At 38.8% G+C, this 24,193-nt stretch overlaps 1 protein-coding gene across 22 annotated transcripts in view; it reads left to right on the forward strand.

The window, feature by feature from the left end:
- LOC109104764 (neurexin-1a) overlaps positions 1–24,193 on the forward strand; it is a 177,284-nt gene that overhangs the window by 104,252 nt on the left and 48,839 nt on the right. For 11 of the 22 annotated variants that reach the window (XM_042735465.1, XM_042735467.1, XM_042735480.1 and 8 more), the window contains 6 exons: positions 3,351–3,473; positions 5,370–5,751; positions 5,857–6,047; positions 6,814–6,999; positions 8,695–8,721; positions 11,364–11,483. In XM_042735465.1, coding sequence (XP_042591399.1) covers positions 3,351–3,473; positions 5,370–5,751; positions 5,857–6,047; positions 6,814–6,999; positions 8,695–8,721; positions 11,364–11,483 — 1,029 coding nt within the window. Of the gene's footprint in view, positions 1–3,350; positions 3,474–5,369; positions 5,752–5,856; positions 6,048–6,813; positions 7,000–8,694; positions 8,722–11,363; positions 11,484–16,792; positions 18,072–24,193 lie in introns of those variants that run through there. The other 11 variants (XM_042735481.1, XM_042735478.1, XM_042735482.1 and 8 more) reach the window with 5 other exon arrangements.

Raw genomic sequence — 24,193 nt, forward strand, 5'->3', positions numbered from 1 at the left:
AAAAACGGTTTCCTCAAAAATATTAAGAAGCAACTGTTTTCAGCATTAATAATAAGAAGAAATGTTTATCGAGCACCAATTCAGTATATTGGAAGGATTTCTGAAGGATCATGTGATAGTGAAGACTGGAGTAATGACAAAATTCAGCTTTGCTATTACAGGGAGAAAAAAAAACATAAAAAAAATTTATCTAAATAGAAAATAGTTGTTTTAAATTGTAATGATTTTTCATAATATTACTGTTTATTCTGTAAACTTGATCAAATAAATGTAGCCTTGATGAGCATAAGAGACTTCCTTCCTTCCTTCAAAAGCATTGATAAATCTTTTAGTTTGAACACCAGAAAAGGCATTGATGGCCGCCATTTAGTTTTTTCCTAACAAATGTGGATATTAATGCTTTTTAAGTTAATTCAGTTTTTAAAATATATGTACTCCTGTGGTAATATCTTTGCTTGTTCTGTTCTTATTTCTTCTTTTATCCTTCCTAAAAATCCGTTTTTCATTTGTTTCTGTTTTGTCAAGTCATTCATTTTCCGCCCCACTCAGGGACACAAAGCCTGTCTTTTTCTGTTTGGTAAATTTAGGCATCAGAAACAGGCTATGGATGGTGGCCATTTTGTTTTTATAGCACATGTGGGCGTTCGTAGATTTCTAAGTCAATTCAGCCTTCAAAATATATGAGCTTTTGTGGTGATACCTGTCTTGTTACATCTTTTTCCATGCGAGCGTTGTCGTGCTCAAGGACACGGCTTCTAATTGTCTGAATCTATGACAAATAGACCGAATCAGGGATTCTGAGCAAAAGGAGATGTTTTATTTAAGCTCCTGTGGAGAAACAGAAGCAGGGGCTTTACATGTTTAAACAGCCTGCTATCTCATCTCTCTCTTTTGTATCCTCATTAATTATCTGTGTCAGCCATAGCTACTCCTGTCATTGGTGCGTGTGTGTGTGTTTATGAGCGTTGTTCCTCTTCTGACACGAAGAACAAGCCGTTGCCAATTAGGGACTCTGCCTCCCCCAGGGTGACAGTGTGTTCAACTAAGAGAGTGCTGTCACATCAGCTCATGGGTTGTTAATATGGTCTGAGTGTCAGCAGGATGAAAGATGTATATTTAGAAACTAGTGGGGTCACTATACGCTCATGGCTAAATCAGGCTATAGGTTGAGAGCGGCATTTTGGCTGGTTAGAGGTTTGCACTTCAGGGATCCATATTTTCACCCTGGGTCTCTGACATTTACAGTTGCACCATCGAAATGGTTCGGCTGTTCGGATTTTGATGACCTTTAAATTATTTTCTATAAAAACTGCTTCATACGACAGAATGAAATGTGAGGCGCATTGGTTTAAGGTTGTAGTTTTATGCCGTGGTTATTTATAATGCTGTGATATGAAAGTTAATGTTTTCACCTACTGTGCTATGTTAATAAATAGAAAGACAGCCTGTTTCTTCAAGTGTGAATTGTAATTTCACCCAGCAGTACCTTTTTTTTTCAGTAGGCTAACCATAATTTCTAATAAATTAAATCTCCTCACGCAGAGGTGGTTGCAGACAGTCAATACCAGTGTCAGAAATGAATTTTATTGTAAAGGGACGGGTCAATAAATGCCTCACATTTTTATTGTATTCTTTTATTTATTTTTTTAATTTAGTTAATTTATTTATGATTCACATTTTAAATATCTACAGCATTTTTGTCACTTCCCTCCTATATATATATTCCCTCACAATTTAAGTTTCCATGCTATTTGTCAATTTTGACCTGATCCCTGGTTAATTACTATACATAATACATAGTAAAACTGTAACTGTAATGCCTTTAGCATTGCTGATTAGTCAGTCCCAGTAGAGCTGAATTACTGTGTCCTCAATATGAAGCTGGTCCTGCCTCAAAATGGCTGCCTGCGCTTGTTTCACATGAGTATCGTTCTCAGCTGGATGAGCTAGATATGAATACATCTCATCTCTTCTGGCCGAGACGAGACGAGACGAGCGTGTGTGTGTCTGTGTTCTCCTGCTAGCCCTGTCCTGTCAAAGCGCTCTAGCCAGCCCCTGCCCGCCTCTGTCTTATTTAACTCTGCCCTCTCTCTCCACCCTGGGAGATGAGAATCAAAGTGACCGGACACACACAACCATCTGCCCCAGTTCCATGGCAACAAGCTGCCCTCCCAGACAGAGAGAGAGAGGCTTTTTGTCTTTGCTGCCTGTGAGTTTGTCTGAACATGTCTTCCTAATAAAGGCATAGCAGCCCTGGACCTTTAGCTGTCTCTCCAGCTGTCCAGTCACACGCTGTCACCTTTTCACATACATCCTTTTGCAGCGATGGTCAGAGGCCTATAAAAAGCACATGTCATGTTCTTGTGTATCGCCGGAGGCTTAATGGTATGACCCCTTAGTGTTACCTCTCAGTGGTGGCTTCTTCTTTTCCATAGATCTGCAAAGAATCCTTTAGGGGACGCTGTTGCGCAGTCTGAAACCTTACATGCTGCTGCTTTTCTTTCCTTCAGAGCTGGCTCATGGCCGGCCGATCTGGATTCATAGTAATTGAGAGCAGGGAGGGATAGAAAATCGATTGGGAGCCTGGCAGTTCTTTAATGGCAACTCTTTTTACCTGTTATCAAGTGAGATGGGCTGCAGGGGCCCCTGACAATGACACGCTGCCCTCTTAGCAGCAGTTTGACTGATTAGGAGAGACAACGACGTGTCAAAGAGAGGCAGAGCGGCTGAAATCACAAAGCCTGCAGGCTCCTCTTCGCACGCTCTGATCATCTAGTGGAAGCTCGATTGGAGCCTGGAGGTCCAGGGGCCCCGTCGAACTCGCCGCACGCACACACGGGATAAGGGGAGGCTCTACAGGCGAGAAATTACTTTCTCGAATAGAGTTTACAGTCTGTAGATTTTTGGGATGCGCTTCCTAAACCACTCAGGAATTGGAAGAACGTGAGACGCATATGCAGCCGAACATCTCGACTAACATCACAGACGCCAGACCGGGGTCCCTCAAGAAGGGCCGTTGGAAAAACAGTTGCATGGCTCCATCTGGTGGCGGAAGTGGGATATTTCTGTTCACTGCATTTTGTGTATACTAACAAATACATTATTTAAGGCAAGGCTGGATTCATAACAGGGCAGTTGCAGAGATCATGAAATGGACCAGAGGATGTAGATAGATCTAAATGTGTGAATGTGATGTGTGAGAATATCATTTCCATGATTACATGGATTTCAGTCACCTCTCTACACCCCTTTTTTAGTTTATCCCGTTTCACAACCCCTTTCTTCCTCTGTCTCTCTATCACTCTCTCTCTCTGCTCTTTGTGTTAACCGCTGTGTGGGACATGTTATAGGTAAAGGTCCAGAGACCATATTTGCGGGCCAGAACTTGAATGACAACGAATGGCACACAGTTCGTGTCGTCAGAAGAGGCAAAAGTCTGAAGCTAACGGTGGATGACCTGCAGCCCTCTGAAGGTACTCCACATTCTCAAGTGTTTTACCATCTTAAGACTCACACACACACACATGCAGATTTGAAAGTTGTGAGCATCTTGTGTCCTATTATGAAGTGTAGAGTGCTTGAAGTGGAAAGTTTGACGGATGAAAGTTATTGTCTCATCATATATGAATATATATATGATTAACGCTTTATTTTGAATTACAAATCATACCAAAGATTCAGGATTGCTGTGGCGAATAAAACTGACCTATTTAAATATGACCTATGAACTATTAAATAGGATATCTGTTAACATGTACACTGCCATTCAAAAGTCTGGGGTCAGTACGATTTGATGAAAAATACTGTAAAAACAGTAACAGTGTGAAATATTATTATATTTTAAAATAACTTTTCTATTTAAATCTATTTTAGAATGCAATTTATTCATATGATGGCTTCAGTTTCTTATTATTCTTATTACTATCATTACTGAAAACAGTTGTGCTGCTTAATACAACAACATTTATAAGTATAAATAAAAATGCCCCAAACTTTGAATAGTAGTGTAATCTTATAAATACAAATCATATAAAATAGGTAAAGATATCCTTGTTGATATTGACTTTAGGTGAATAGCAGGGTTTCTATTTAAGAAAATAAATAAATAAATAACCCTTGGTATTTTATACATACATACATACATATATATATATATATATATATATATATATATATATATATATATATATATATATATATATATATATATATATATATATATATATATATATATGTATGTATGTATGTATGTATGTATGAGAGAATTTTAAATGGGTAATGAAATGGAGAATCAAAATGTTCTTGATATTTACACATAAATTACACATAAAAACATACTACACATTTCAAAACTAACTCTCCAGTTTAAAATATGAATTATTCTTTTGATCACTGAATTTGAAATTGGGACAATTGTGACATTAAAATGACTAAGCCATTAACTTCACAATGCCCCTGTTAGCAGTGTCTATATAGGGATAATCTTATATACAGAAAGCGATCAAAAAATGCTCTCATTATATAAGTGCAGGAGCAATCAGTTAAAATGCATTGCATGACTCCTTTAAAATCCCATGTAAGGTAAATCATCTGTAGTGTTGAGATAAATCTCAGGGACGTTCCACAGAGTATTACATGGTCATAATTATTTCCTTTAATAATTGCATGTACTCTTTGCTAACGTTCTTGAGGAAGGGCCTTCCCTGAAGAGATTCAGTGGCTCACTTCCAATAGCCTTCCCTCAATGCTCCTCAAGGGCAAAAACACCTTTTGCAATTTGCCCACTGAATGAAAAAGGTAGTGCTTTCCCACAGTGCAGTACAATCATCTTTAGTTTCTTGCTGAACTTACTGGTGTGTGTTCGACACTTTGAATTGGTATTTCACTTAATGCTGAAGCATTCAGAGGCCAAACCACTGAGGGAATACATTATTCTCACATATCCTTACTGATTTTAGAGTGAAAGAACTTCCTCATGGGATGCTTTAAAAGAGGTTGTTTTTTTTAAATATTTAAGGGCTTCTTTCTCTCCCACTGGATTGCAGAAGGATGAAGTTAACCTTTTTTCCTTCAAATTCCCTAAAACACTTCTAAGATTCTTCCAACTGTTAATGCTTCAAGGTTTTTTAGTCTTCCATGTTTATTAAAAATCAAATTTTGCTGCAGTAAATTTAAGTCGGCCCATTTGGCAATACTGCGGCCCTGTCCCAGATAGCACACTTTGTGTACATGCAGTCCGTGAATTCCATAAGACTTTATGGTGTCCCATTTGTCTACTACATGATCGTCTATACTGTATGCAGCATTGTCATCCTTTGACATTGTCCCCTTCCTACATTAAATCTGTTTTCGATTATTCGCCCTGGTAGGTCAAATCACAGGAGACCACACACAGCTGGAGTTCCACAATGTGGAAACAGGAATCGTAACAGAGAAGCGTTATATGCCCGCCGTGCCCTCCAACTTCATTGGACACCTGCAGGGTTTGTCCTTCAATGGCATGTCCTACATTGACCTGTGCAAGAATGGTGACATCGACTACTGCGAATTGAATGCCATGATCGGCTACAGGAGCATCGTGGCAGACCCGGTGACCTTCAAGTCCCGATCTAGCTATGTGACCTTGCCCACGCTTCAGGCCTACTACTCCATGCACCTGTTCTTCCAGTTTAAAACCACTTCACCAGATGGACTCATCCTGTACAACCGAGGAGATGGCAATGACTTTATAGTAGTAGAGCTGGTTAAAGGGTGAGCTCTATTGGTTTTTAATGCACCACGTTTGATTTGAATGCATAGAACATGTACTGTAATGAGTCCTTTGCTAATTTTTTTTTTATGACTGTTTGCATGCAGATATCTCCATTATGTGTCAGACCTGGGAAATGGAGCTCATCTCATCAAAGGGAATTCCAACACACCACTGAATGACAATCACTGGCACAATGTGATGATCTCACGAGATACAAACAACCTCCATACGGTCAAAATAGACACCAAAATCACCACACAGACTACCATGGGAGCCAAGAACCTGGATCTGAAAGGTACTTTTGATGTTTTCTTAATGAGAATGATTTTTCTGGATGATTTTAACTGATCATTAGAGCTTAACAAGACACAAGAATTATATAAAATAAAATATTAATGAGAATGATTTTTCTTATATTATATTTATTATTATATTATATTATATATTATATTATATTATTTATTATATTATATTATATTTATTATAGTTTCTATTATATTATATTATATTGGGTGTAGACTACTATTTATGTTTTTTTTTATTAATTAATGTAATTAAAGCTGCATTTTCTGCAGCCATTACTCTAGACTGGTTTTGTGCTCAAGAACCATTTCTTGTTATTATCAATTTTGAAAGTTTAAGATTTTCCTTAAAACCAATATATATATATATATATATATATATATATATATATATATATATATATATATATATATATATATATATATATATTAGGATTATTTGATGAAAATATCATTTAAAAGGACAGCATTTATTTTAAATCTAAGTTATTTTTAACATTGTAAATGTCTTTACTATAAGGTCTGATCAAATGATTTCCTTAAAAAAAAAAAAAAACCCTGAACACAAACTTCTAAATGTAGCCTGTATGCATTCTTTACCTCACATTGACATTCACGTTGTTGTGCATTGCAACAAACAAGTGAACCAGCAGGGGGCAGTGGTTTGTCTTTTCTATGGCAATGTACATAACATGCTCCCTTGATAATTGACTTGAAAAGACATTGTCAGTAAGAGCATAATATTTCCTGTCTCTACAGGTGATTTGTATGTGGGAGGTGTGGCCAAAGAGATGTATAAGGACTTGCCAAAGCTGGTGCATTCTAAAGAGGGCTTCCAGGGCTGCTTGGCATCTGTCGACCTGAACGGCCGTTTGCCAGACCTGCTGTCAGACGCACTGTCCAACGCCGGCCAGGTGGAGAGAGGGTGCGAAGGTGAGGAAAACGGTATGAATGAAACATACACCAGCTCGGCTTAGCGAGGTTCTTCGCATGACGACTACAATCTCCAATCCTTGTCTCCTCTCATGCACTTGTTCATCCTTTCTGCTTTCTTCGTCTGTTCTGTGTTTTCTTCATGCTTCTTCATTTTTAACTGGTTTCAGGCTTCTGTGTCTCTCTGTTGGCAACAGGAGTGTAGATTAGGGGTGAACGATATGGACATGTTCCTTTTATTGTTAAGAGATCTTGTGTTTTTTCCAAGCTGTAACTATAATGAAGCTAAAGAGGAAAGAGACTGGTTACTGCCAGTAGCTTTTAATTAATGAAAAATAGTTAACAGTAATCCTTTTTTCATTGAAGCTCAGAACGATAACGATGTCATAAAAGCAAGTCATCTAACATAACTGAGGATGGCCCACAGGACTGCTGCGAGAGCTAGCAAAAATATGCCATTTTGTCTTCTGCCCTTAAAAGATGAATTGAATACATTAAAACTGAATGCAGTGCAATCATTCCAAAAGGGAAAACTAATTTAAAAGGGGAATAGAAGAATAGTTATGAGATTTATTAACAGTGATATTGTGCCTATTTAAAGTGATGTTTCAGATATGTAACATTATGTACATAATTTTAATATTGAAACAGTAATGTTTAAGCTTACGAAGTTACATGCCATTCAAAAGTTGTTTGCTTTTTAAAAAAATTTATATACTGAGAATGTTGTTACAGAAAATTTGATTTCAAATAAATGCTTTTCTATTGATCTTTCTATTGATCAGAAAATCCTTTAAAAATGTTTTTCAAGGTTTATGCAAAAACAAAAATTAAGCAGTACAACTGTTTTTCAACAGTTATAATAATATGAAACGTTTCTGGAGGACCAAAACAGCATATTAAAATGATTTTTGAAGGATCATGTGACGTGAAGATTGTAAATTCAGTTTTGCCATGACAGGAATATATTACAGTTATTTTAAATTATTATATTTCACAATGTTACTGTTTTAATGTATTTTGGATCAAATAAATGTAGCCTCTGTTAGAATAAGAGACTTCTTTCAAAAACATGAATGGCGCTAATGCATCAAATGAAAACAACAACAGCAGCTTTTGTTAAAGCCCAACACTACAATAATATAGCAGTTCTATAATAAATATGTTTACCTGGATATCTAAATGGAACCTTATCACAGACTGCAATTAATCATTTTTACATAAATGGAATGATCTTAACAACAGACTATCTGTAACTCTACTTTTAAAAGCAAACCTATTTTTTACATTTCTGGTAACATTTTGTCATGTAAAATACATACACACAGATTGTTCCAATACGACCATCAGTATATTCAGCTGTAAAAGAATTGTTGATATTTTGCTAAGAACCACAGCATATTACATGCATATAAACCTTACATTATGATTACACATATTTGTTTTTACAGTCATTTTGGGATCCCATTTACAGAGAGCGATCATAGCTGAAAAATGTCCTTCTGTTCAAACCAAACCTACACCACTGGCTTTTATCATGTCTGTTCCTGACTGACTCTGTCTCTCTCGTCATCTCTAACTCCACCTCTCTTCTTCCCTGGGTCTCTGTCTGTCTATATTTTTAACGCCTTAATTTGTTATAATCACAGACATTCCAGTGCCTCTACTAACATCTTATATATTTTGTTTTGTTTTGGCTGACAAAAGTTGCATTGCTGAAAGCTGACTTGCAAGGTAGATAGACATATGTGTGTCTTAACCGATGCCCCCTCTTCCCCTACTCCAGTGTGACCGTCTGATGTCGTAGATCACATTTGCCCGGCAGCCAGTCTAGTAACTCCATCACCGTAAATACCTTGTATTTACAGCCTCCCAGTCTTAAACTGTCTAAGAGTGTCCTGTGTCATAGTTTTCCCTCACTTACCTGTCACTGCTCTTTTCATTGGAGCGTACATCTGTTTTGCTGTTTACTGGAGGCATGCGTCCCCCTTCCCTCTTCCAGCAGTGCCCCCCCTCCACCCACTGCATGCGGTTTCAGCTCCTTCTGCGACGGAAATAGTCTATAGCCTTTACCCCCTGATAAGGGCCTTAAAACTAGATGGAATTTCCCAAGCGGTTAGGGAATCTCTCGAAGCCAGATTACTCCGCTCAGATATATAACACTCGGTTCGAGAGAAGCTCATCAGGGGAGCGAGCCAACCCTCTGTTTCTCTGCCTGAGACTTTAAATGAGCTTCGCTCAGACAGATCAGGTGAGACAGGAAGAACGCAGCTCATCGGGATCGTACCGGCGGCTGTGCGAGCGGCTCTCTCTCTCCTCCTCCTTCTCCCTGCCAGACTCGCTTCACTTCCGAGTCAAGTGGCCAAGCCCCAAGTGTGCGACTGATTGGCCAAATGGCTGAGTGATGGAGAGGAGGGATCGTTTGAGGGCCAGGGGCCTGTTTTACATGCCGACTGAAGTAATGAGAGAAATGAGAACAGAAGTGTTTCCGCAGGCTGTAATATGCCTGGCCCGTCGCCCCGTCGCTTCGCTTCTGTAGACCGAACACAAAATGAGCTGTTCCAGACGGCCCCCATTTATCTTACAGCCCCGAGTCCCCAGGGAGTGTTGCTGCTTTAAACCCACCTCAGCAATACTAGGAGCAGATGTTATTATCACACTGGGGCCTGTATTATTACTGCAGCCAATACACTGTGCATTACCGCCAGTGCTACTCTGTCACACAGCCACTGGTGCAATGCTTGGATTGCACTTTAAAATCAAGTCACCTGTCCACATTTAATGTCTTCTTGAGTAATGAGACCGATTAAAGGCACACTCAGTCATTTGTTTTTTTACCTTGTTTAAAAAGTTTTAAAAAGTACTTTCTAAAAATCATTCTTACCTGAGACAAAGACTCAGTATTACACATTTAAGAATAAAGGTAGAAAATCTGCCACTGGAGCCGTACCTTATGAAAAGTACTAAAATATACCTTTAAAGTACCAAATGTAGCAGGTCACCTATTATTATATACTTTTACTTGTGAAATAAGTTAATCATGACTTACTGGAAATAGCATGTTTCTGTAGTGACATTTAGATCAAAGAATCATAAATAAATTAATCCATTTATATTAAGCAGTTTAATAAGCATTGATTTCCGTATTGATGATATTAACAATAATAAGCACATTTTCAACTTTCATTATAATAAGAAATGTTACAAATTAGCATATTAGAATGATTTCTGAAGGATCATGTGACTCTGAAGACCTGAGTAATGACTGCTATTAAACTTCAGCTTTGCCATCATAGCAATGAAGTATTCAAAATATATTCAAATAAAAAAACAGTTATTATAATTGTGATCTTTTTCACAGTAGTTCTGCATTTATTGTATTTTATATTAAATAAATGCAGCTTTGTTAAGCATAAGAGATTCCTATCAAAACATTACAAATCTTACTGACCTAAAATTTTGAGCAGGAGTACATCTAAACCACTAGGTGTCAGTGTAAGTCTAACTGTAACTGTAACTTACTTATTAATATATCATGTGAAAAGCAGTATGTCAAATGAATGATATGTCTGAAAATGTAGTATTAATAAAAATGCCAGGTGTGCATCCAGTGGACATTTTACTATTCTATTATATTTATAAATGGTGTAGCTGAGGTCATACATACCCAATATAGTGTGTCTAGATTGTATTACTCACTACATATATGCATAATTACAGAATGTAACTTTTAACTGTCATGAAGTAATTTTTTCATCAAATGTAGTACTGTACATACTCAGTGCATACTGTCATTTTGGATGCTGTGAACAAACATGGACAAAAAAATTACTAAGTATTCCTTCTAATATTTTGTACAGGACTTTATTTGGTGATCACCAGAGTTCATGAATCTAAGATAATGTCATAACATAAGCTAAAATAAGCACACTCATTATGCTATATGAAATCACGCTAAAATGGAAAAGGTTTATGTTTCTTGTACAATAGTTACATGTAAATGTAATACATTTGTGTGAATAATTATTTAATAAATTATATATATTATATTATTTATACTATGTTTAATGTATTTATAAACTATTTGTCTTCACCCAATCCCTAAAGAGTATCTGAGAAAGATTAATATTTAGTTAAAAAGAAGATTTTGTCCTCACTGGTAGTTGGTTTTTCATCTAGGGGAGTGAGCAGATGGGACGGTTCTGTGTGGCTGTTTCTGCTGCAATAAAAGCTTTTCACTAGTGTGGATTTTTATGTCGTAAGGGGCCTATGAATTTATATACCCATCTCTTTTTCTTCCTGTCTGTTTGTTTCTCTCTCTCTCTCTCTCTCTCTCTCTCTCTCTCTGTACACTACTCTGTCATCGGTCTCTTCAGGCCCCAGCACTACCTGTCAAGAGGATTCCTGCTCCAATCAGGGTGTGTGTCTGCAGCAGTGGGAGGGGTTCAGTTGCGACTGCAGCATGACATCATTTGGAGGGCCGCTCTGCAATGACCGTGAGTCTATCATTTCTCCTTTTTTACAGCTCCTGTAGTAAAACCCAGCACACTGATCCAGAACCACCTAAATTGGTTTGTCAATGGATGAGAGCACTTGGCGCCGCTATTATTTATGGTATTCTAAAAAACGTCAGCCACTTTGATGACTATCATATTTTTAGAAAATGGTATTGAATATATAAACTGTGAAAAATAAACAACCCGATTCATATTCAAAACCCACATAGGCCTACTATACTTCACAATACAAGGACTGAAGTCAAAAAATATGAGATTCCACTGATGCATCAGATGTGACATGTCACATTGAATTAAAATGGAATCTCAGTGACCCTTAGAAAGTAGCTATTTCCAGAACAGAATACTAGCATGCTGTGTACTGCATACTGCACAGAATACACCACATGCTCCCGCTACTTTTAAAAATAGCATGTGAAACTGTGCAACGACGTGTGTACGCATTGTGAAAAACAAATATTTCAAAATAGTATGCTACACTGTTGTCACATGACCTGTTTGATTCAGAGAGAGAAGTCTACGTGTCATTTTAAAAGTAATTGTGCATTTTCACACATAATGTCAATTTGTGATCATTGTGGCCAATATGCATACTAGGTCATCCTGTTTAATGCATAAGGGTAAAATCATATCAACCCTATTATTCATAGTATTACAGTGTATACTGGGTTAAATTAGTATTCCATTTTGAATATAGTCGTATTGTTCTTACTGCACACTTCTAAAACTGTGCAGTCTTCTACTACACCACTAGAGGGGGTTGGTGGACACTGCAAAGCTGGGGATCTGCATCATGTTGAGTAAAAAATAGATTTAGTGAACTGTTTCTCATACATATAAATTATATGTAGAGGGAAACATTTCTGAAAGGGTTTGTAATATTGAGCTGTACCCCAAGAAGCGCATTGACTAATTTTGGTGTGAAAACCCCTAGTGCTTGTAGCCTGTGAAAGTGCTGAGTGCCAGGAATCTGAAGCAGAGTGAAAGTCCTTGAGATCTATTACAGGCTCAAGCCATGCACAGCTAATCCATTCTGCGGGTTTGCCAAACTGATAAGAGCCCGCCTTTGTTCAGGAGGAAGAAACCACATAGACAGCTTGCATTACATCATCCGCATCCCCACACCTCGCTGGAATCTATTCAGTGTTTTTTAAGAGATGAGAATGGCAGAGGACGATAGGATCGCTTTTGCTACCTAATTAGAATTATAAAGAAAAACACATTTCTTTTAGCTTACTCCCCCCATTCTACGGTGATTCAGATCGATAAATGAATAAATTGGTGGATCTCGCCATCATTATTGTATGTAAGCCCATGGGTTAATGATTGCAGACTGAATCCATCATTTACTGGGCACTTATTTGAGCAAGGAACAGACAGAATGATATGTGCACGCAATATTAATGTTCCTGCATGGTCATATGCTCATGCGCACACACACAAAGGCTCATTTAGATGTGTAGAAGCCCATTGATCATCAGACCGTGAAGGCAGTGCAAAGAGAAAGAGGCTTTGTTTGAGCATAGTGGCAGAGAGTAAAGCCTGGGTTTGAGACTCAGCTGTGGACATGCATGACCACATCATTCATCAAGACCTGCACTACACATACTACAGACCTACTCAGCTTCAATTCTCCATCTCTGAAACAAGCTCTCATTAACACATACACAGTGTGTGCACTGATCAATGCACAGATCCCTGCAGGTTGGGTGCAGGGTCAAGAATAAACAGTTGCCACTTGCTAAATGTGAATAAAAATGACAGGGAACTTTATTTGTAAATGCAACATTACTGTATACAGTATATGGTTTGATTACATTTGAAGGAATATATGCGGAAACGTTCTTGTGTTAATCCACTAATATAAAAATTTGAGGAACAAAATAATGATCTTCATGTTTTTGTTTTGTTTAATTGTGAGATAATGACCAAATTAATAATATTTATGTTATTAATATTTTTTTATTTTATAAAATTAATGGTTTTGTTAAAAACAGTGCTTCATGGCTAGTAAGAAATGTTTAATATTTAACTAAAATAATCAAATTTTCATGATGACAAATGCATAATTATTGTTATGTTTTATTAATTATATTAATGTTTTAATTTTAAAAATGCAGAAAAAATATGGTTCCATTGCCTTTAGGAAATATTAGGCTGATACATTTTCTCAATTTCTATTTTTATGTAAGAAAAAAAATGAATAATATAATTTTCATGATGGGAAATGCATGAATATTGTAAAGCTTCATTATTCATATTCATATTTTAGTAAAATACAGAAAACAAATAAGGTTTCATGGCCTGTAGGAAACTGTAGGCTGGTAAATGTTCTCACTTTATATTTTTGTGCAAGGAAAAAGGATTAAAACTAACTTTCATAATGACAAATATATGTTGACGTATTAATTTGAAATGTTTAATTAAAAAATATAGAAAATAATATAGTTTTATGGACTGTAGGAAATATAAGGTTGGTAAATTTTCCTAATTTCTATTTCTATGCAAGAAAAAAATCTTATTTTCATAATGACAAATATATGTTTACGTATTCATATTAAATGTTTACTCAAAATACAGAAAGAAAATGTTCAGTTTCATGGTCTGTAGGAAATATTAGGCTGGTAGATTTTATCAATTTCTATCTTCATGTAAGGAAAAAAACAAAATATCACATTTTCATGTTGAAAATGCATGAATGTTATGCTTCATTATTCATATTCATATTTTAATAAAAATACTGAAAAAATATGGATTCATGGCCTGTAGAAGGCTGGTCCATTTTCTCAATCTATTTTTTATTTGCAAGGAAAAGAAAATAACTAAATCTAATTTTCATAATGGCAAATATATGTTTACTTATTAATTTTAAATGGTTAATTAAAAATACAGAAAATGGTATCATTTCATGGACTGTAGGAAATATTAGGCTGGTGAATTGTCTTAATTTCTATTTCTATGTTTCAATTTTCATAATTATCATAATTTTCATGTATTAACATTAAGTGTTACATTAACAATAAAGAACATTTTCTTAAGGAAAAGGTCTGTTTCATGGTCTGTAGGAAAGATTATGCTGGTATAATTTAACAATTTCTTCATTATTGGCCATTTTGGCAAAAGTTAATTCTGAACACGAGTTGGGTGCATTTGTCCATTAGGCTCATCAAACTATGATCAACATGCGCCATTTGGTTTGAGCTGGCTATCAAAGAGCACTTTAGAAAACTAGCAAGGAGAAATGGCAGAGTTCTCCAATGAATGCAAAGCTGATTTGCTCGGTATAAATACTGTTAAAGAGGCAGAGCGTAGATAAGAGATGAAAGAATTGCGTGATTAAACAATGACCACAGCTATGAAGAGATAACCTGATTCTCAAGTGAGAAATGTGATATTAAAAACGATGAATCGCACCATTCATGACGGCATTCATCAACCGTCTGCTCTCTAACCAAACAAAATGTATTTAAAGATGTGCTTCATTTTTAATTAGCTTGTTGCTTATCGGCGATCTTGTTTCTTAATAAACAACATCCAACCGGTTACTGGAGCATCATGGGTGGGGAGAGTTGAGACATGCTTCCTGTAGTCAGTGGATAGATAGGAAGAGGGTTCATTATTTATTTGTTCTCTTTTCACTGCATGAATCATTCCTCCTTCCTTTATAAAAAAAGGAGGGCAGAACAACAGAACAGTAAAAATTGGACACAAAAGCTGGAGTGAAACGAGTGGAAGGAAGGAAAAACAGACTTTTCCACTTATTTCTCCTTTTTTCCAACACAGAATGAAAGCACCAGTATTAAAACATGCTCTACTTCCTTTGAATCTGCTTTTGAGGTCAGCTGAAAAAAGAAATGGATTGGCTCAAACATGTGACTGCCAGAGAATGGCGAGGGTCCGCTGCTCAAAGCGACACCCAGCGTTCACCATTAGGTGGCAGCCTTGTAAACAGAAATTGAAGCACATGCTCATTTCGCAGGCTGGGTTCTCGCATTCTTTTAATATCGCAGGGAATAATTAGCTTGCTATGAATGCAGCAGACTGGTTCCCAAATTGTTTCATAAACCTCTGAAGTTGTGAAATGATGTTTCATTATGTACAACACTTGGTATTGCTAAAGTCACAATGATAAAATTGTCTTTCAAATAGAGCAGTATCAGCTTCTGCTGCAGTCTGTCTTGGAGCCCCTGGCGAGGCGGCTCTGATCACCCGGCTTTGTCAACTTTAATTATACAGTGCTAACGATGCTCAAAGCTGAGAGGAGGGAGAAGCAACGATCTCCTTGTGTGAGAGGAGATGGCACCAGTGTCACTTTTAGTGCATCTTTCTTCACACTCCAACTGAAGTCTGTGTGGAGAAGCACACCTGCAGACTTCCTCCTTGAACCAACAAGCAAACGCACCCACAATGTGAAGTGCACATCAGGGAGAGGGTGAATCTTACACCATATTAATTTAATGTGTTCCTTTTTGCTTCATTTGTTAGTGACAAAACAAATCAAAGACACACTAGATTTGAGGTTTTGACTGATGACACTTTTAAACTGCACATTTGCACACCCTGTTCTACTGTCTAGTAGACTGGATTGGGTTTTTGGTTCTCAACTGGGGGGTTGTGACCAGTCTTGGACAGCAGGGTAAAAAATACAATGCTAAATGCTAACCATATAATCAAGCAAAGTCAATAAAGTCAAGAAGTCATTCTAAACCTTAACTTACTGTCTTCTGTGGAATGAATTTTGTGAGGCTCAACATTGTTTTGTTGTATGAACAAAATTTTTCAAATATCTTCTTTCGTATTCCACAGAAGAAAGTCGTACAAAATTGGAACGTGAGTAAATGATGACCAAATTTATGTTTTTTTTTTTTTTTTTTTTACTGTCCCTTTAAGAAAACGTTTCCTGTGTCTTTTTGTTGTTGACGTCAAAACCTTGGCATCCATCTAAGCAGTATTTTGACTTATCATACTTGTCACTTGGTACAAATTAGGCAGATGGCAACACGTTTGGGTTACATGACTTGCCCTCATTTTTATAAACTGTAAAATTAATCAGTTTCATCGCAAATTTATTCAGATAAAAAACGATTACAATTGCATTTTAAGCCTTGCTTAAAGCCTTGAAGCTATTGTTGAATCTCGCTAGTAAGGTGCTGTCCGTGGTTCTGAAGTGTGCCCAATGACTGTCCTTCCAGTGAGAGAACCCATTCAGCTACACAATGGCCAAAGAGGGAGGAGTATATCAAGGTTTGACTAGTTTGTGAAGGGAGAGAGAGCCCACACTCTCTGAATTCCAGCTGGACTGTTCTTGAGCCACCCCTCTGTCAAGGAGAAACGAAGACAGGAAGAGAGAAAGAACGATTAGGAGGACGAGACATGAGACCCCCCTTTCCACAGCTGCATGCACCTCCCTGATGATCGAGGGGGAGGGAGAGAGGAAAAGAGGGGGAGGAAAACTCAGCCAAGCTTCACCGTTCTCTGTTTCCCCTTCTCTTCATTCAGAGGGTCTTTTCTTCCAAGCATGCTGCTTAGGATCGCTTCCGCTACAGAGACGCTGTAAGGAGTGAGAGAAGAGGAAGGACTTTCTTAACGCTGACATTTCCAGAAACTCTTGAGCACCTTTTTCACATGAGGAGCACTTGACCACTCTTGCCCTTTCTTGGTTCTCTCTTCATGTCCTCCCTTGGTGTGTCTGCTAATGTTTCCTCTGAGAGTCAGTGCGGTCTCAGCCAGCCAGGCAGCAGCAGAAGCAGCAGCAGCAGCTCTTATGTGGTGTGTGTGTGAGAGAGAGTGTGTTTGTCGTTTGGGGAGGGGGAGAGGCACTCTGTATTGAGTTAAATGCTGCAGCGGCGATCTCGTCTTGTGTGTGCCATCGCTTCTGGTATTCTCCCTGCTCCTCGCCTATTCTCTCAACGGGGATAACGAGGGATGCAGCCTTGTCTTCATGGGATACAGCTGGGACTCAGGCGGTAGGAAAAGTCCAGGACTGCTGGGAGGTCTGTAACAAAGGCTGCTCACTCTTTTCTCCCTCTTCTCCAATACACCACTACACCTACATTACTGGAGTACTGGATCTGATTCCGTGGTTCCTTTGTGGAGGATTTTGTGTTTTTAAATGCCATGAAGAGAGGAATTTAACCCAGGATCATTATCCTTCTGAAGTTTACCTCATCCGTGCTCTTTTTTTGCGGGAGAACTCTGTGGAAGTTCCCTATCCATGCGGATTCAGCACATGCTGTTGTTCTGCCTCTCCATCAGTGATTGGACTGTTGCATGGTCAGGATCCGAGGCTTGAGCAGGACATGGGTTGCCAGGTGGTCTAAGGACGCCCTTCTTTAAAGTCCTTGCACTCTGGTAGCATGCTGCGTCTGTGGCCCTGCGGGGCTCCTGGTGGTCTTGCTTCCATCCTGCTCCGCGTCTGCCTGCGCCTGGCTCTCTGGCTGCCACCGCTGACTTTGGGGTCAGCCCTGGCTCTGGCAGAGGAGCCTGGGGAGCTGTACGTCCCTCAACATATGCCTCATCACTTCGTGCCTGCCGCCAGATCCCACGCCCCCCTGCGGGCAGGACATGGTGCGTAGCTTATTCGACTGCCACATTCACCCTCTCACCGCTTTGCCATTCTGTAACCTTTCGTTCCTAGAGAGTCTGTTTTCTGTGTGCCTAGATTTTAGCATAAGAAACGATATCATGCTCTTGTAATCTCACAGTAATTGGCCGAGGTCTGTGAGTGTACTTGCACAATTATGTTGTCAGGATGCAAATGCGATCTTTAAGAGGTGTTTGTGAGCATTATGCAGATGCATTATGCAGAGTACAAATGTTGAGAGCATAATGTTGGCTGCACCACGATCACTTAGCGACCAGCGATTCAGCCTCCCGTTACGCTGACTATGCTTGAATGCATGCGTCTTTGTGTTATTTCTAGGGGCCATCGAGGGGGCTGTGTTTATATAAGCACCAGGGCAACATCCTTAACCTCTCCGGTTCAAAAGGCCACATCCTTGCACGCCGACTCGAGCTGACCTTTGACATGATGAAATTATATTCAAATTGCATCGTGGTCACCGTACCGTGTTGTGTGTATGTGTGTGTGCATGCATGGATTTAATGCAGCGAACCAGCCAAATTGAATGTATTAGGTCTAGAAGGGACAGTGGACAGGCTTTTATGCAACTGTTGGACCCCAGGGCCATCCTGATATTTCCACACTGGTGCACCCCCCACACTTCCATTGAGACTCTATTACTTCTACATTGCCATTAAAACCCACTGGCCACCACTCCTGAGACTGGTATACAGTATAAATTGAACACCTTCTGCTTTATTGCACCTGATTTTTTCCCCTCAGTTTGTGTTGTAATGTCTCGTTGCGGCTGGCTGTTTAAAACTATCAGGGCGATTTCCACGCTCTGTGTGCAGAGGGGCTTGAGCTGTCAGTATGTGATCCACTGCACTTATATAACGAGACCTGGCTGCCTCTCAGCATTATCCACACAGATTATGCTTTGATAAAAAAAAATAAAAAAACACTATTGAATAGAGGCAGGAGGAAGAAAGCGGAAGCTTGTGAAGTGAGACGAGTCATTTATCTTCCTTTCTGAAAGGCTCTTAGTTTGTCTTCTCTACCTCCTTGCCTCTCTCCCTATCACTCTTTCCTTCTGTCTTTGTCATATTCTTCTTTTCCATTTGTATGTGTGTGTGTGACACAGCTGGCATCTCTAATGGCAGGGTGTGCTGAGATCACAGAGCCCCGCTGCTCGGATGCGTCCCCCCAGGCGGCGAGGCAGCGCATCAGAGTCCATTGCTTCTGCCTCCACCCCCCTCCCGGCCAAGCTAATCTAAACCTCTCAAACCTCCGGACCTCTTTTGCCCAAGAATATTAGGTGACATTGTTCACAGCTGAGCATAATTCACAAGCTCTGATAATAATAAACTAAAACCGAAGTCGCTTCCAGCTATGTGTCTGCTACACTATTTACAGCACATTCTCAGCCAAACTGCAAATCTGTCCAGCCCTACCTGCTTCCAGCAGTGTTTTAGTATGCCGCGACGAGGAGTTTGAGAACAGCACGAGTTCTGTTGTTGCAGCAAAATTACCATTTAAAAACCATTAACAGTAGGTTATGTGGAGTACAGAAAAGTGTGTGTGTGCACCCTTGTCTGTGTGCACCAGTAAATGTGCCCTCTCTCCCACTGAAATGATTGGATGAGAACTAAAAAAAATGAAAGCAGAAAGCGAGGCAAATCATCAGAAGTTACCCTGGGCTCAAGCACAGTGTTTTTCAAGTCAAACCGATCCCGTTTTTTTTCTTTTTCCCCTCTCATTTTGCTGCAGCCTTGCACTTTTATCTCCCCTTTCCTCCACAGTTTCACTGACAAATATAACAGAGGCTACATTTAGATTATACAGTAGAAGGACTCTGCGTTCTCTCACACCTACAGAAAAATGGATCCTATGTAACTTGCGGTATAAAATCGAACAGTGTATGTTTAACATCACTCCCCCTCATTCTTTAAAAAACGTGTTTGTGTGTGCTTGCATATGTTTCCAAAGGCTATTAATGACTATGTGAGCTGCTTTAGTGTGCTGCCTCTCTCCTCCATCACTGCAAATCTGAGTAGAGTTGGAGAAAGTGAGCTCATGGGGTTGAGTAATCTATCTCTCAGGCTTTTTTGCTCTCTTTTATGTCAGAGCTATAGTTTGAGAGGCCCAAATTGCTGTAATGAGAGGGAAGCATGGATTTGCTGGTGAATGGTGATGTGCCCGGTTAAATATGATACTCCGAGAAGCTAAGAATTGGAAGCGTAGGCTGTCCTGGTTAAGAGGGAGATAGAGGGAATTAAAAGAGGCAAAGGGATGAGCAGAGTGGTCAAAGACTACAGTACATGCACTTGACAGTGATATTCCACTGGGAACAATACAGAATCTCCACCAGCAAACACAGTGAGACAGTCAGTGACTGTACAGGGCTACAAGCTGCACTCTATAGTGGGTGCATTGTGAAGGGGTGTGCGAGTTTATATAAGAAAGACATATCATCCCCTTGATAGTATGGAGGTGATTGATTCTTTAAATGCTATACACTTTCCCAAGAGAATGTGTGAGAGAGATAGAAGGAACAACAGCTGTGGTGTGTAATCTAAAAACCCAGTCAAGCCAAACCTCTAGAGAGATTTCTCATTATGTCACTGTAGCTCACACATGGGGCTCAGGGAGGCTTAGACTGGACGTACTGAAGTACACACACACACACGCACACACACACCTGCAGAGATTATTACACATGCTTCCGTCTAATAAAAGAGTTATTTGTAAAGTCATCGCTCAAAGTCGACACAGCACTTTCTTTTATTCCTCCATTTTTTTAATTTCTTTACCTTCCCTTCTGTTATTGGTTCATTCCTTCCTTTCTTCTTTACCTCCTCCTAATTTGCTTTCTCACTTTCCTTCTGCTTTTCCTCCCTTCCTCCTTCCTTCTCTCCATCTTTACTTTCCTCCTGTTTCCTTCTTTCATTCCTCCCACTTTTTTACTCTCTTCATTACCTTTTTCCACTTTTTTCTTCCTCTTCATTTATTTCTTCACTTATTCCTTGTTTATTTCTTTCTTTCTTTCCTTTTTCTCCTTATTAATTTCCTCTTTTCTTTCTTTTGTTCTTCTCCCATTTTCTTCCATTCACTCTTTTCTTTTCTATTTTCCCCTCCTCTCTTCCTTCATTCCTGCCCTTTTTTTCCTCTACCTCCTTTTCTTTCATTTCTTTAATCTTCCCTAATTGCTTTTTCTTTCCTCCTCCTTTTTCCTCCTCCTCTGCTTCATTCATTCCTTTTTATTTCTTCATCTTTAATTTCATTTTCTTTCTTTCTTTCTTTCTTTCTTTCTTTCTTTCTTTCTTTCTTTCTTTCTATACTCTCCCAATTTCTTTTCTTCTCCTCCTTTTTTCCTTCTCCACTTAAATTCTTTCCTGTCACTTGTCCATCTTTCCTTCCTTCCTTTCTAACTTTTCTTTTTACCTTTTTCTTTTTCTTTTCTTTCTCCATCTTCATTTTGTTTTTTTCTATTTGCATTCCTAAATACTCCTTCCTAACTGTTATTTCTCTCTTGTTCTGTCATCCCATCTTTCATTTTTTCACAGTTTTCTCTGCTTTTATTCTAGTAAATACAAAATGCAAATCATACACAAAGATCAACACATATACTGTATACACACTCACAGGATAATTTACACACTCACACACCCGAGCCTAAGCCTCATCGTCTCCTAAACCCCCGGAGGAGCTCAGGAGCCAAAAGCTCATTATAAAAACACAAAGCAGATCAAAACAACATCCACTAAAGTGCCACAGAAGACAGGCTTTCAGCCAGCACAGCACTGACCGCTCATTCCTAGCTCTACCCTAATTGGCCCTGGAAAGGTCAGCAGGAGAAATAGCAGAGCTCTACCACGACCACAAACCCCAGTGCTCCCTGCCTCTTGTACTCTTCATTGGGCTCTTTTCACATATGAACCACTTGTTTTTCTCCAGCCATGGCTCGTTGCATTGACTGGGTCTGTGAAGCAGCACAGATATCCAGATTTGTAGAAAATTCAGTTTGTGCCAGGCTATTGTTCTTGAATTACGTTGCACTAAACATGAAATAAATCAGATGACTTTACATTTCACAGTGGGTTTTATTGTTTTATTAGTTCTGATTCATTCAGCCCCCTCAGGTCTGACAATAAAAACTGAAGAGAGTATTAAAGAAAGGAAAGGAAAATGTTTTGACAGTGCCAATGATGCATGTAAAAATCAAACCCATGAGGCGTGCAGGAACTGAACAGTATTTGAGCTGTCCGTGTAGACTCTCGACTGCGTCCCGAGGCAGCCACCCACCCACCATAGAGCCTAAACTCTCCCAAACGGAGACTGAGTCTCTGTCAGTCAGCCGGAGGATTCCTTTACAGGCAGACAATAAAATCATGCGTTGCGCTAGACCCGTCATAAACATGACGTCTCGTTTTAAAACCTGCACCTTAGGTCAATTCCTGGAGAGAGGAAAAGAGAAACCACAGTCAAATTTACGAACGTTTCTCTCTGGCTGCTTCTGCTGAAAATAATGACCAGTTTACTAGCATCAAACACACACATATGCAAAGATACACACATTCATCTACACATCCGCAGGTTGGCCAGTGTTCCGCTCGAGCTGTTGCCTGTAATTACCCAGTTGGTGTGGAGCGCTGTGGTGTCAGTCTGGTAATTGGAGCTGCAGTAATTCACTTTTTAATTGCCTGTTTATTATTGCAGAAGCCTCAGTTTTGTAGTTGCAGCACAGCTCACACTGAATGTTTAATAAACAAATACAATGTCACAGACTCATATTTCACATAAACATTATAATTGCTTCACGTAAAAAGCCATCAACACACTCACTTTCGCCCACACACACACACAAACACACACACCTATTCTTCTCAGCATAATGGAACAAAATGGAACAAACAAACTATTTTCTGTCCATAACCTGCCAGGTGGATAAGCTAGCAAAACACACAGAAAACAATACACCACATACCTGTAAAACATCCAGCGGGGTCCAGAACCTTTTTATTTTAACCTGGAAAGAAAAATTTTGAATGAATTAATTATATTTATAGCTGCAGGGGACAAAGTGTATACCAAGACATTTTGAAATTTAATGTTAATTGTTCAATTCATCTCATTTAAATTTTTATGCTGAAAAAAAAGTATATATATTTTTTAACATTACAAAAAACATAAAAAAAAAATAAAAAAGTATGGTCTGGACTGTACTGTTTTTTTTTTTTTATGTTTTGTTTGATACTTAATTAAGTTGATTTAATTTTTATTGTTGTTTGTGTTGTTTTTAGTGAAGTCATTTCATTTTTGGTGGTTTGAAGTGTTACTTTTAGATTTCTGTATACTTCTCTATGTGGGGTCTTCACTTTGCCTTCTGTTTATTTTGACAGTATTTTCATACCAGTGGGGTGCATGTGTGTTTTCGAGTGTATGTGTGTACTTACGTGTACACACTTGATGTGCAGAACTGTATTGTAGTGTGTGTGTGTGTGTTTGCCCACAGGGTGAATGACTCCAACCCTGCAGAGTTTGACTGATGTTCCTCATTCTAGCATGCAAGTAGGAGGTGGGCTACCCAACACAATGCACTGTAATTTTAGACCAAACTGCCAAGGCCTTTACAATGCATCTGTTCTAAGGAAAGAGGCATCTAGGGACATGAAGCAGAATAGAGTGGGAGCTCAATTCATTCCCCATTCCAAGACACGAGCACAATGTTTTGTTTTTCTGAAACGTTTATTGATGGAAAGTCAGCTCAGCGCAGCTTATAAATATTGCGTTTTCAGCAGTATGATTTGCTGCATATAAGCCCCCAAGACAGTGACTATATTGGATGTCATTGATTTAACATTTAAACATGGATCCAAGAAATCAGATGATAAAATATGAATTGTTCCATCCTCATAACTTTTTTTATGCATTAAATTATAGCTTGAAGAGGGGGCGAGGGGATGTCTCATTATGTCTCAATGTGTCAGAGCACGTATGCTTATTGTTAGGCTACACTGATGGAAACGTTTGTGCAAATAAAGAGTCTTAAGACCCGGTCACACTAAGAACAATAATTACAAAGCTGATTGTCCTCCAACAAAAAATGACCCTAGAGGTCTTTTGT

The sequence above is a fragment of the Cyprinus carpio genome, chromosome B12, assembly GCF_018340385.1.
Source record: "Cyprinus carpio isolate SPL01 chromosome B12, ASM1834038v1, whole genome shotgun sequence".
NCBI classification, from domain to species: domain Eukaryota; kingdom Metazoa; phylum Chordata; class Actinopteri; order Cypriniformes; family Cyprinidae; genus Cyprinus; species Cyprinus carpio.